At 38.8% G+C, this 13,117-nt stretch overlaps 1 protein-coding gene across 2 annotated transcripts in view; it reads left to right on the forward strand.

Moving 5' to 3' along the window:
* Positions 1-9,068, forward strand: part of ESRRG (estrogen related receptor gamma) — a 244,082-nt gene extending 235,014 nt beyond the window's left edge. For both annotated transcript variants that reach the window (XM_010599408.3, XM_023538694.2), the window contains one exon: positions 4,935-9,068. In XM_010599408.3, coding sequence (XP_010597710.1) covers positions 4,935-5,179 — 245 coding nt within the window. In that variant the 3' untranslated portion in view covers positions 5,180-9,068. The remainder of the gene's footprint in view (positions 1-4,934) is intronic.
* Positions 9,069-13,117: the final 4,049 nt, after the last annotated feature.

The raw sequence follows: 13,117 nt of genomic DNA on the forward strand, positions 1-13,117 counted from the left end.
AACCTTGCTACCATGATCTCCATCTTCCTACAATCCAGTCTACCTTTTTGTAATCAAAACTTTATATTTGGCTGTTTAGAAAAAAAAAAAATTAAGACTATCTGGTGGATCAGTGGTTAAGCACTCAGCTACTAACCAAAAGGCCGGCAGTTCAAAGCTACCAGCCTATCTGTGGAAGAAAGATGTGGCAGCCTGCTTCCGTAAAGATTTACAGCCTTGGAAACCCCATGGAGCAGTTCTACTCTGTCCTATAGGGTCGGTATGAGTTGGAATTGACTTGACAGAAAAGGGTTATTTGTGTTAATTAAGAGCCAACTTGCCACGCAGTCCACCAGTGTCCTTCAGTACCCACCCCTCAGCCGATCGCAACCAGAAGATCATTCTGTTAGACTCCTACATTGCATGTAAAAATTTGGAGACATGAATTCTCTTTTAGAGCATAGGCTTTTGCTGACTTTTTCTGCCCCTTATTTTCTGCTCTTACTTTTATGGAGAGAATTCCATTGCCCTGCCCTCACTACTCCTCTTCACGTAGGCAGTTTAAAAACACTGAAGAAAATCAACACCTTGTGTTCCACAGAAGAGGTTACTGTTAGTGTGGTTGATATTAGGCCCTAGACTTGACTCTGAATATATTTAGTCTGCTTCTTATATTCAATCTTATTCCCATAATGAGATTTGACACCGTTGAGAGAATATTGCCAAGAATGAGCTACAAGTCCTGAACACTATTCTCAATAGATTGGGCAGCTTCTTCCCCAGCTCTGCCCACGTCCACAATGATTAATACTTTCATTATAGAGAAGGGCAGTGTTTTATTCTAGGTAAGATATAAAAATAAAATCTTCTTTTGCAATGGCTCCAAGTCTCATTGAATTTTACAGCTTCAGGTATAAGGATACTTAACTATCCTCCCAAAATAAATGATCTGTGCTGGACATATTCCTTTAAGATTCCACTTCACAGAGTAAAAAAAAAAAAATGGACGCTACAAAAGGTTTCTATTTCATTACTAGGGTTTGAAACTTAAACAAATGGTGAAAATATATGTATTATTTCAGCCTTGATTATCTTTTAAAAACTCGACTCATTGAGGATAGCATTTGTTTGTCTTATTGTCTAGTTTAGTAGTTCTCAACCCTGGCTTGGCAATAGAATCACCGACATTTAAAAAAAAAAAATACTGATGTCTTGGATCCATCCCAAGTGTTCTGATTTAATAGCTCTAGGGGTGGGGGGCTGGGTTCGCAGCCCTTGTGGCACAGTGGTTTAAAGCTTGATTGCTAAACAAAAGGTCGGCATTTCAAGTCTAACAGCTGCTCCTTAGAAACCCTATGGGAGAATTCTACTCTGTCCTGCAAGGTTGGTCTGAGTCAGAATGGACTCGACAGCGACAGGTTTGGTTTTTGTTTGGTTTGGGGGTAAATTCAAGCATCCAAGTTTTTTTCTTAACAATTCACCGGTGATGTTAATGTGCAGCCAAGCCTTGTCCGTAAGCTGTTGATCCCCAGTATTAAGTTTAGCTGGTTCCCACTAGTACAAATGCTGGGAATATTTCTTTTAAAATATGAAATTAAAAAGAATCACCAGCAACAGCCAAAACTAAATAATTACATAAACTGTTTTGTTGAGTCTGGCATAAACCTACAAATTTAGGCAAAAGAACAAAACAAAGATTAAAGCTACAGAGCCAGAACTTGAACGAAGATCACTAATGGAGATGAATATTTTCTTCAGCAGTCTGCCAGCTGAATCCTGGTCTAATTAAATAGTTCAGATTTAGTGAGTTTGCATTTAAAGTATTAACAGATCGGAGAATGGGTAAAACTGAGATGAGTTAGAATCTTCTCTGTAAATGGGAAGTTAAATTATCATAGTAATTTGATTAAATCATTTTTAAATCTCTCACACTAAATCATAGTCTTTAAAGAAGAGTTTGAAGTCTTAATTGCTGTTTGTGAGCATATCTCTCTGCTATTTGTTCTCGCCTCATTTCCTGTGACATCCTATAATATATCTCCTGCTGGGCAAGACTAGTGGGAAAGGACAGAGGGGTTGGAGGCGGTGGCTGTCTAGCTGACTTCCAGCTTTAAGAGTCTGCCATGGGGACAGCAGTGGGTTATGGGGAAGAAGTACATTGTTTCAATATTGCTCCAGTTGTTAGAACCAGGACTGAAGCATGAAGTTAGAGACAGATTTGGGGAAAATATGAAGAAGTCATTTCTAATATTCTGTCCCTTCGTAAAGTAGGGCGCTCTACATACAACTGGAAATGTCTCCATTTGGAATGTTGTAGAGAAGATTCCTGATGAAGGTTGAACCAGACAATCTCAAAGGATGACTTCAACTCATGAAAGACTTAATGTTGTGCCCAGTATTATACATTCTGGGAGCATCATTGGAGTCAGAGAAACCGGAGTTTAAGCCTGACTCTGACACTTACTACCTGTTTGTCTTGGGAAAGTCACTAAACTCTCGTAACCTTTGTTTTCTTCTTTGTAAAGTGGAACTAGAGCCACAAAGCTTGTAGGGTAGTTAGGATGTGCAATGAGGCAATGTTCATAAAGTGCTTACCAGAGGGCTTACCTGGTGTAGGTGCTTAATAAATGGTGTATTTATGATGTACATATTTAGTCAGCTTATTATTTTGGTCTGCTTGAAAAACGTGTTTTTTCTTAATTTTGTTTTTTTTCTGTAAAGAGTGCAGTTTCTGTTTTCCTGATCTGTTTTCATTTAGAGTATTGACCTTCAGTCCCAGGATAGGATGGACAAGCCTACATCATTTCCCTTCCTGTGTGTACCTGGTTCTCACTGCAGTCTTTTGTATATGTAGAGAAACAACTCTGTGCCCATCATGTTTCCTTCAAACAGCATTTCAGTGCAAAAGAGAAACAAACTGTTACCATCGTTCCTATGACTGCTTTCCATCACTATCATTACCAACCCTTAGATAAGTTCAAAACTCATGTGAGCTCGTTTCTGGAAGAGGACACCCTAGGAAATCGATGAGATTGCCATGCTAAAAGGAACTAGATTGGAGAAAGCTCTACGCAGAAACAATTCACAGGGAAAGGCTAGGCTGTGTGTTAGGGAGTGCTTTGAGCTCTACTCCAGGGCACCGCTGTCAAACATTTCCAGCTTTGAAGGATTCCTTCTTTGAGTTCTACTAGGCAAAAACTAGATTGAGCAGTTTAGTATAGTGTGGCATAGCATACCAAAAAAAAGAACGAAAACAAACCAAACCTGTTCCTCTCAAGTCAATTCCAACTTGTAATGACTCTATAGGACAGAGTAGAACTGCCCGATAGGGTTTCCAAGAAGTGGCTTGGGGATTTGAACTGCTGACCTTTTGGTTAGCAGCTGTAGCTCTTAACCATTGTGCCAATAGGACAGAGTGGAACTGCCCCACAGAGTTTCCAGAGAGCGCCTGGTGGATTTGAACTGCCAGCCTTTTGGTTAGCAGCCATAGCACTTAGCCAGTATGCCATCAGCATTCAACTGTATTCCATATTATTCAAAAAATTTTGAAAGAATATGTCTATAACCATGTAATGTAAACAGGGGTTACTGCTCCAACAATGTGGTAAAATGATTCAAGAACATGTAAAAGAAAAAAACAAATACAAGGAAATTTAAATAACATGTTACTGGTCTATATGCATCTGTTTTAATTAGTTTGCCATATTTTTTATTCTATGTTTAGCCACTTGATTTTAAATGACATTCCTCTCTCTTTTTGTGTATGCAATCCGATATTCGAATTGTGTGAAAGATTAGGCTAACTACATATATCTTAGAGCTCTGCATTCTCACAGAAGTAGAATTATTAAACACAAGAATCCCCCAAAGACTCCATTATGTGTAATTAACAGATAAACTGTCATCAGAATCAATAAAACGTGCTAAATGATTCAAACTTGTATATAATTAAGTGTCTGTTTTAGAGCTAGAGCTGTAACTTTTTTTTCCCCTACATCTTACATGTCTCAAGAATAATTGAAGCAAATCTGTTAACCCTTTCTTTGCTTGATTGAAATAGATTTTTAAATTAGTCATTTAAGGGCAACGTTCACCTTCACAAATGTGAACACTTTCAGAACTCGATAATCTCAAGAAGCCATTTTTATTGTTGTTGCTGTTAACAAAGAAGCAAGCCCTGTGAGGATACTTTAACGAACTGTTAATGGTGCACTAAAGAATCCTAAAAAGATAGCATTTTATTGTGATTTCTGGAGGTCACAGCTGAACATAGCGCTAGATTCAGTGTATTGATGTGGAATTCTGAAGATCTTGGTCAACTTTTTTTCCCTCTTTGAGAAATGTGGGCATCTTGAGGACAAAATCAGGATTTTTGACAACTTTATCTCACAGCATTTAGCTAGAACTCATTCCACAGTTGTTTCTTGAATGAATGAATATATAAATGAATGGGTCAATGAATAACCAAGATTGTAATCTTTTACGGAATACCTTCCCTTGCTCAGTTCTTAGAAGGAAGAAACACATAAGGTTAAATAATAGATCTTTCCAATAATTCTAATGTTCTAAGTCAGTTTTGGAAGTGACCTACTTTAGGAAATTTTAGAGAAAAAGCATAGAGATTCTGGCAATGTGAGACTCTGAACAAATTACAGCATAAGGAACTTGTTGTTGTTAGGTGCCATTGGGTCAATGCCGATTCACATTGACCATACACAACAGCGTAGAACTGCCCCACAGGATTTCCTAGGTTGTAAACTTTGTGGGAGCAGATTGCCAGGTCTTTTCTTCTGGGGAGCTCAGAGTGGCTGGTGGGTTCAAACCACTAAACTTTGGGTTAGCAAAGCTTAGCTTAAGCTTAGAGAGAAGTTCAAAAATAATATTTACCTTTCGTAAATCATACATCATAAAAGTTTGTTATTATTCTCATTTGTATTTTTTGCTTTGTTTCACAGACTCCATGCACATAGAAGACGTCGAGGCTGTTCAGAAGCTTCAGGATGTCTTACATGAGGCTCTGCAGGATTATGAGGCTGGCCAGCACATGGAAGACCCCCGCCGGGCTGGCAAGATGCTGATGACGCTGCCGCTCCTGAGGCAGACCTCTACCAAGGCTGTGCAGCACTTCTACAACATCAAACTGGAAGGCAAAGTCCCCATGCACAAACTTTTTCTGGAAATGCTGGAGGCCAAGGTCTGACTGAAAGCTTCCTGGGCCTTCCCGTTCTGCACGCTGAAAAAGGGAAAATTAAACCCAAGTGATGTCGAGGAACTTTAGCGTCTAGTTATCAACATCGAAATCAGCAAAGACTGCACTGATTTAGCAGCAAGACTATGAAGCAGCTTTCAGATTTCTCCTTTTCTTCCTGATGAGCTTCCTTCTCCCTTGTCTCCCATCTTCTTTTCTCATTTCTCTTCCTCTTTACTTTTTTTCTCCCTCCTCTCTTCCCTCTCTTCCTCATTTCTTAGCTTTCTTCATTTATCTCACCCTCATTTCCCTCTTTTCTTCCTTCCATCTTCCTTCCTCCCTCCCTCCTTCCCTTCCTTCCTTCCTCTCTTCTCTGCTTCCTTCTTCCACTCCTCTTTCTCCTTTCTCTCATCCTCCCTGTTTCTTCTAAATTTGAAATAGTTTTAGTTATAAGGAAATGTTCTTCCCTTTTCCTTCCCTTCCTTTCCCTTCCTTCTGCTGCTGAACTTGTAAAAAAGGTCTCTAACTGAAGAGAGATGGAAGCCAGCCCTGCCAAAGGATGAAGATCCAAATATGGATACCAGTGAACTTATTGTGAACCACAACGTCCCCAATGACTAAGGAATCAAAGAGAGAGAACCGACGTACCTAGAAGTACAGTGCAACCTAAACGAATTGACTGAGTGCAGTATTAGATTTCACGGGAGCAGCCTCTAATTAGACAACTTAAGCAACGTTGCATTGGCTGCTTCTTATCATTGCTTTTCCATCTAGATCAGTTACAGCCATTTGATTCCTTAATTGTTTTTTCAAGTCTTCCAGGTATTTGTTAGTTTAGCTACTATGTAACTTTTTCAGGGAATAGTTTAAGCTTTATTCATTCATGCAATACTAAAGAGAAATAAGAATACTGCAATTTTGTGCTGGCTTTGGACAATTATGAACAATAATGAAGGACAAATGAATCCTGAAGGAAGATTTTTAAAAAAAATGTTTTGTTTCTTCTTACAAATGGAGATTTTTTTGTACCAGCTTTACCACTTTTCAGCCATTTATTAATATGAGAATTTAACTTACTCAAGCAATAGTTGAAGGGAAGGTGCATATTATCACGGATGCAATTTATGTTGTGTGCCAGTCTGGTCCCAAACATCATAATCTTAACCTGAGCTCCGGTTTATCTAAACGTTCACTGACAACAAAGGATTAGATTACACCTACAGTGGCTCCGAATAGTCGCGTATAGAAGCACTGCGTGTGGAATACAGATCCGTAGAATGATCAGGAGCGCACCTCTCTACCTGGGAGGTCCGGTTGCCATGTATTTCCAGCTGCCGCGGTGCTTAGGAATGAGATCCTGCCTGTTCGCAAAGTTACAGACCTTTCCCAGAAGGAGCTGTGAGCCAGTATTCGTGTAAGAGGCAATAAGGCAAATGCCAGAATTTGCGGGGAAAAAAAATGATCAAAGACAGCAGACGCCTGACCAAATTCTAAAACCCAGTCTATATAAGTTTTTATATCTTTTTTTTTTATTATTTCGAAATGTTTGTTCAAATTACTCTGCAGTTTTTTACCAAGAGCTAAGCCAATATATGTGCTTTTCAACCAGTATTGTCACAGCATGAAAGTCAGTCAGGTTCCAGGCTGTTAAGAGGTGTAATCTAATGACAAAATCAGTTAGATGCCCCCCAATCTACAGTCGCTGAACACCCAATAAACAGTAACCTCCATGAAGTGCTACACCAATGGACCGGTGTTAGTAGCTGCTCCCCGTACTGTGTGAACAGTCTTATTCTATGTACACAGATGTAATTAAAATTGTAATCCTAACAAACAAAAGAAACGTAGTTCAGCTTTTCAATGTTTCATGTTTGCTGTGCTTTTCTGAATTTTATGTTGCATTCAAAGACTGTTGTCTTGTTCTTCTTGTGGTGTTTGGATTCTTGTGGTGTGTGCTTTTAGACACAGGGTAGAATTAGAGACAATATTGGATGTACAATTCCTCAGGAGACTACAGTAGTATATTCTATTCCTTATCAGTAATAAGGTTCTTCCTGATAATGATTAAGAGATTGAAACTCCAAACAAGTATTCATTACGAACAGATACACATCAAAATCATAATAATATTTTCAAAACAAGGAATAATTTCTCTAATGGTTTATTATAGAATACCAATGTATAGCTTAGAAATAAAACTTTGAATATTTCGAGAATATAGATAAGTCTAATTTTTAAATGCTGTATATATGGCTTTCACTCAGTCATCTCTCAGACGTTGTTATTAACTCGCTCTGTGTTGTTGCAAAACTTTTTGGTGCAGACACGTTTCCAAAACAATTGCTACTTCGTGTGCTTTAAACAAAATACCTTGGGTTGATGGTCCATCACCCTCGTGCTAGGAATACTGTGTATCTATCATTAGCTATATGGGATTATATAGTAGATTGTGGTTTCTCAGTAGAGAAGTGTCTGTAGTGTGATTCTAGATAAATCATCCTTAGCAATTCATTCAGATGGTCAATAACTTGAAATTTATAGCTGTGATAGGAGTTCAGAAATTGGCACATCCCTTTAAAAATAACAACAACAACAACAAAATACAACTCCTGGGAAAAAAAAAAAGGTGCTGATTCTATAAGATTATTTATATATGTAAGTGTTTCAAAAGATTATTTTCCAGAAAGTTTGTGCAGGGTTTAAGTTGCTACTATTCAACTACACTATATAAAAATAAATTATATACAATCTATACCTTGTTTTCACTGTATCACATTAAAGTACTTGGGCTTCAGAACTAAGAATGAACCAACTGAATATATGAAATGGAGATATGTTGAAAGAACGAGGTACCTTTTTTATTTCGTTTTCAGTGTTAAGTGATTCTCAGCGTTACAAAAGAACAAGGATCTCACAAATAGGAAACAAAACGAAAATCTAGATCTCAAAGAATTGCACAGACTTTTGGGTAGATCTCCTCTGATACCTCGAGTGAGGTCTGTTTTTTCTCAAGTTTCAGGCAAGACCATTTACTTAATGTGAAGTTTTGCAAAGTTTTAAATAAAGGTGTATGTTTTAGCCATGCGGTTTTCATTTTAATTTTGCTTCTTTTAGGTTTATTCTTATTTAAAGCAATACGATTGTGTGACTCCCTGTAGTTACCACTTGTGTTTCAATCAGATCAGATTGTTGTATTTATTCCACTATTTTGCATTTAAATGATAACATAAAAGATATAAAAAATTTAAAACTGCTATTTTTCTTAGAGAAGAGAAAATGGGTGTTGGTGATTGTATTTTAATTATTTAAGTGTCTCTGTTTACCTGCCTAGGAAGACATTTTATGGCAATCTTATGTGCAAAGATCGTAAAAGGACAAAAAATTTAAACTGCTTATAATAATCCAGGAGTTGCATTATAGCCAGTAGTAAAATAATAATAATAATAATAATAAAACCATGTCTATAGCTGTAGATGGGCTTCACATCTGTAAAGCAATCAATTGTATATTTTTGTGACGTGTACCATACTGTGTGCTCCAGCAAATGTCCATTTGTGTAAATGTATTTATTTTATATTGTATATATTGTTAAATGCAAAAAGGAGATATGATTCTGTAACTCCAATCAGTTCAGATGTGTAACTCAGATTATTATACCTTTCAGGATGATGGTAGAGCGATATTAAACAAGCTTCCACTTTTGAGCGCTCTTGTGTGTTTGTGTTTCTTTCGCCCTCCCCACCAAAGGACCAGTTGCCCTTTGTTGCTTCATTCAGAGAGGCTCTCTGAGTACCTGCTTCCTAAAAATAAAGTAGGAAGCTAAATAAGAGCTATATAAAGGCTTGTCAGAAGGAATTCTAGGGTGCCAAGAGACATTTTGCATATTTAAGAGTATGCAAAGTGTCTGATGGCACATTAGAATTCCTTCTGACAAGCCTTTATATATAGCTCTTATTTAATCTCAAAGCATCTCCCCATCATCGTGCGTTACTCAAAATCATCGCGTCTCTCTGTCAATGTCACAACAGCAAACTTTCCCTCTATTTTAAGATCGTATTAAAACCTGCTGGTGATACCTATTATTGCCCTCCGTCAACAATTAAACCACGTGCTTGCACTGAGCTTGTCTGCAGGCTGCAGGCTCGGTGAAGCCGCTGTGGAGTTGCTGGCCAGATTTCCTGAATGGGAAGTCCACAGCGGAGCAGCTTGTAGATTGGTGTGCCTTTTAAGAGGAAGGGGAAAAAAGGGGGAGCTGTCTGCAAATTCAAGAGGGTTAAACAGCGCCGCTGACAGCAGACGGCCTCCCCTTGCCTTCTGCACTTGGAAAGGTTACAGCCCTCGCTGCTCAGGGTCAAGCTGAGCTTCCGTGGGGCCCTCATGGACCCATCACCGAAGTGTTAATACGTGCTTTCTTGGCTTCTCTGGCTATCTGGAGAGTGTTTTGTCATTGTGTTTGCCCACCATATTTCTCACCTTTCAGAAGTGGCTGGTTCTCCAGAGAAGCAAGCCGATGACACGAAGGCTACTAAACGGAATCGGTTTTAGGGGCATGAGATTACCTAAATCACTAGGATGCTTGAGCTGACAAGATAGCTCAGGGTGGTCTCTTCCTATTTTACTATCCTCCACGTGCACCGGCTCAATGCAGAATCCAACATGTTTTACTTCTGGTATTTTGAAAAGGACTTGAGCAGAACCCAATGCAAGATACAAAACCTAAAAAAGGAAAATCATGCGTGTAATTTCCCAAAGAGAGGCATATATACACATATACAGTACACACATGCTTTTAATAATTTAAAGAACTTAAATGCCGGAATTCGGTTGCTGATCCTTAAAAGTAAGAACCATTACAGAGCTACTTTCTTCTAGTGCTAAAATACCACGGACACCTTGGGTGTAAAATCGAATATCCAAACAGGTTTTTGACATTTTAGTCTGTCGTGTTTCTCAATATGTAAACAACATGTAGCTCTGACAAAAGTGGATTCAGTGTTTGTTTTAAGGGGATCACTTTTGTTTCTACCACGTTCATAAGTGATGAAAAAAAAAAAATCACTTGTTCCCAGCTTGTCTGCACATTGGAACCACCTAGGGGGTGCCACAAATTGCTAAGGCCTGCGGACCCTCACAGAGGCTGTGCGTTCGTTGACCTGAGATGTGGCCCGTGCTTTGGGATGTTTGAAAAGATCCCAGGTGATTCTCCTGGGAAGACAAGTTAGGGAAAACACTGTTTTAAATTTATATACTTTGCTCAAATAAACCAGAGATATCCTTATAGGAAGAAAAATGAAAAAAACCTTTTCATGCCTTGACTCTGAATTTTTGTGAGCTTCAAGCACTTTTTTTCTTTTTTTTTTTTAAGTATCAAGGCAAAAGAACTTACCTTTTATTTTAATCACCAAGCCCCTGGATTGCCTGAGCTCCAATTCTCCTGATGCTACTGCCGTTCTCCCCCTTCCCATCCTGTCCTCAGTGCACTTGGGAGACTTTCTGTGTTTGATGACTCCCAAGCCACATCTCCTGGTTGTGTGTGTGTGTGCCAGTGCCTCATAGCAACCCTATAAAAATGAATCTCCTGGTTATGCCCCATAAAAAATGGAGATGACTGCTCACACACCTGTTTGTTGAATCCCTTACAATTCTTTCCCCCCTTATTATCCAATATTTATTTGGCCTTTAACGTGCTTTAAAACTAATTTAGGTGTGGTTCAAAATACCCACGAATAGAAAAGGACAAAAAAATTAGAAAAATTTGAACTCTTGGGATGACTTCTCTTTCCTATATAGCCTCAACTGTTGATTTAGGTAAGAGGTAGAAATGAGATCAGATTGATGGGCTATTTCACTCTTGGACCTATGAAAAAACCTGAGGAACATTTTGCTTGTTACAAAAATTAATTCATGTTTAAACTCTATAAGGCAAGAGTGAAATGCTTAAGGTTTTTTTTTCCATTCCCTATGGCTGACACACAGAATGGATGCTTCCATAGTCCAATGGATTTCGAAGTGTTTACGTCAGTGTTTCTAACCAAAAAAAAGAACAAAAATCAGTTGCCATGGAGTGGATTCCAACTCATAGCGACCCTATAGGACAAAGTAGAACTGCCCCTTAGGGTTTCCAAGGAGAGGGTTATGGTTTTGAACTGCTGACCTTCTGGTTAACACCCAAGCTGTTAACAACCCTTACAAATGTAACCCTGGCTTCTGGCTCTCGTTGGTAGTATGGAAAAAACAAGATGAAACAAGTAGCAGCAGATTGATTGCACCCGGCACCTTATTATGAAACAAAATAGAAAAGAAAGGAATTTCAAAATATAATCTGCCTTTCCCAGGAGTATTTGTCTTGTTCTCCATGAAGTTAAAGGTCTGAAATAATGTGCCCATCAGGAGTTCAATGTTGCATGTCCATGCCAGTTGGTCCAAGGGCTTGTTATGATGGTAATGACCTACTGAAACGTGAGCTTGAGTTGCAACAATACAATCGCTACCAGCTCACCCGCTGGGAGAAATATTTTATTTTTGTCAAATGTCCTCCATAGAGATTGGTTTTGCCTGTTCCTGTTTAAATTAAATTCAGAGCAGAGCTGCATTATGATTTCTCTGGAGTATGTTTCAGATAAATAACTAGTCTGAAAATTTAGGATTCCTGGCTAGTTCAAATTTGTTTATTAGCAGAAAAATTGCTGTAGGTGACACCATAGCGGCAGGAATGTGATGCACCCACACAAGAGATTTACATACTGAGTCCCCGGCCTAAAAGCCAGAGGACTCCATTTCATTGCAGATGCCAGCCAGATTGATAATGAACTATTCCATCAATTGTACGACCTTCAAAAAAGATGTCCCAATATACTAATGCATTGCCACAACATACCACAACATTTGGGGCATGAGAAACTTTGCTCCCAATAAGAACTGCTTTTAAATTTAAGATCGTAAGCAAAATGGGTCTCTGTGTGTGTGTGTGCATGTATAATTTTTTTAAAAAACACCAATGTAAAAGACATAGCACAAAAAGATAAATAAACAACATTGCCCCAAAGCCCAAGGCTGAATGGAAATGCTCCTAATACACCTTTTCAAGTGTTTTCTTCCAAAAGAACTGCAAACAGTATTCTGGAGTAGGTGGAATGGTTTAGGTAATTTTGCCTTGGCCCATAGTGCAGTTTCTAAAATTTTGTTGCATGAAGTCAAATTAAAACTGGACTTGGTTCTATTAGAGAAAAAAAAAAAGCCTGTTACCTTTATGAAAATAATAGTGGTCTGTGCGTTTCCTAAGTGGGGCTGAACTTCCGAGAGCTGGTTTTAGGAAATGCAAACAAACTGTTGGGAAGGGGTGCTGAAAAGGCTCCCAGGAAAACATTGCAGACTAGCGGAAGCATTGAAAATCGCTCTATTCACACTCCAATTCAATCTGCCATGCTCAGTCCAATTTCACAGTTTGGTTGGGAAGTGAAGGACTGTCTGCTATTTAAAAAAAAAAAAAAAAAAAACTCCATAGAAAACTAAACTCCTAAAAGCAATTTCCAAAATGAGTTTTATAGCTATGCAAGTGTTGGCTTTTCCCCTTAAAAATGTGATTTCATGTCCTTACAGATGAAAAATACTGATCGATGGCACTGGGTTTTTTTTTAATGTTAAAAAGGAGTCCTGGTGGCACAGTGGTTAAGTGCTTAGCTGCTAACCAAAGGTCGGCAGTTCAAACCCATCCAGCAGCTCCGCAGGGGAAAAAGACCCGGCGATCTGCTCCCATAAAGATTACAGCCTGGGAAACCCTATGGGGCAGTTGCACTCTGTCACGTAGGGACGCTGTGAGTCAGAATCGAGTTGAGGGCACGAAACGGCAGCAACAATGTTCATAAATACCCCACAGATACTTTTGTAATGATCTCTCTATAATCCTTTTCCTCTGCTAGACGTTTCTTTTGCCCTTGTCTTCCTTAGGTG

This window comes from Loxodonta africana, chromosome 25, assembly GCF_030014295.1.
Source record: "Loxodonta africana isolate mLoxAfr1 chromosome 25, mLoxAfr1.hap2, whole genome shotgun sequence".
NCBI classification, from domain to species: domain Eukaryota; kingdom Metazoa; phylum Chordata; class Mammalia; order Proboscidea; family Elephantidae; genus Loxodonta; species Loxodonta africana.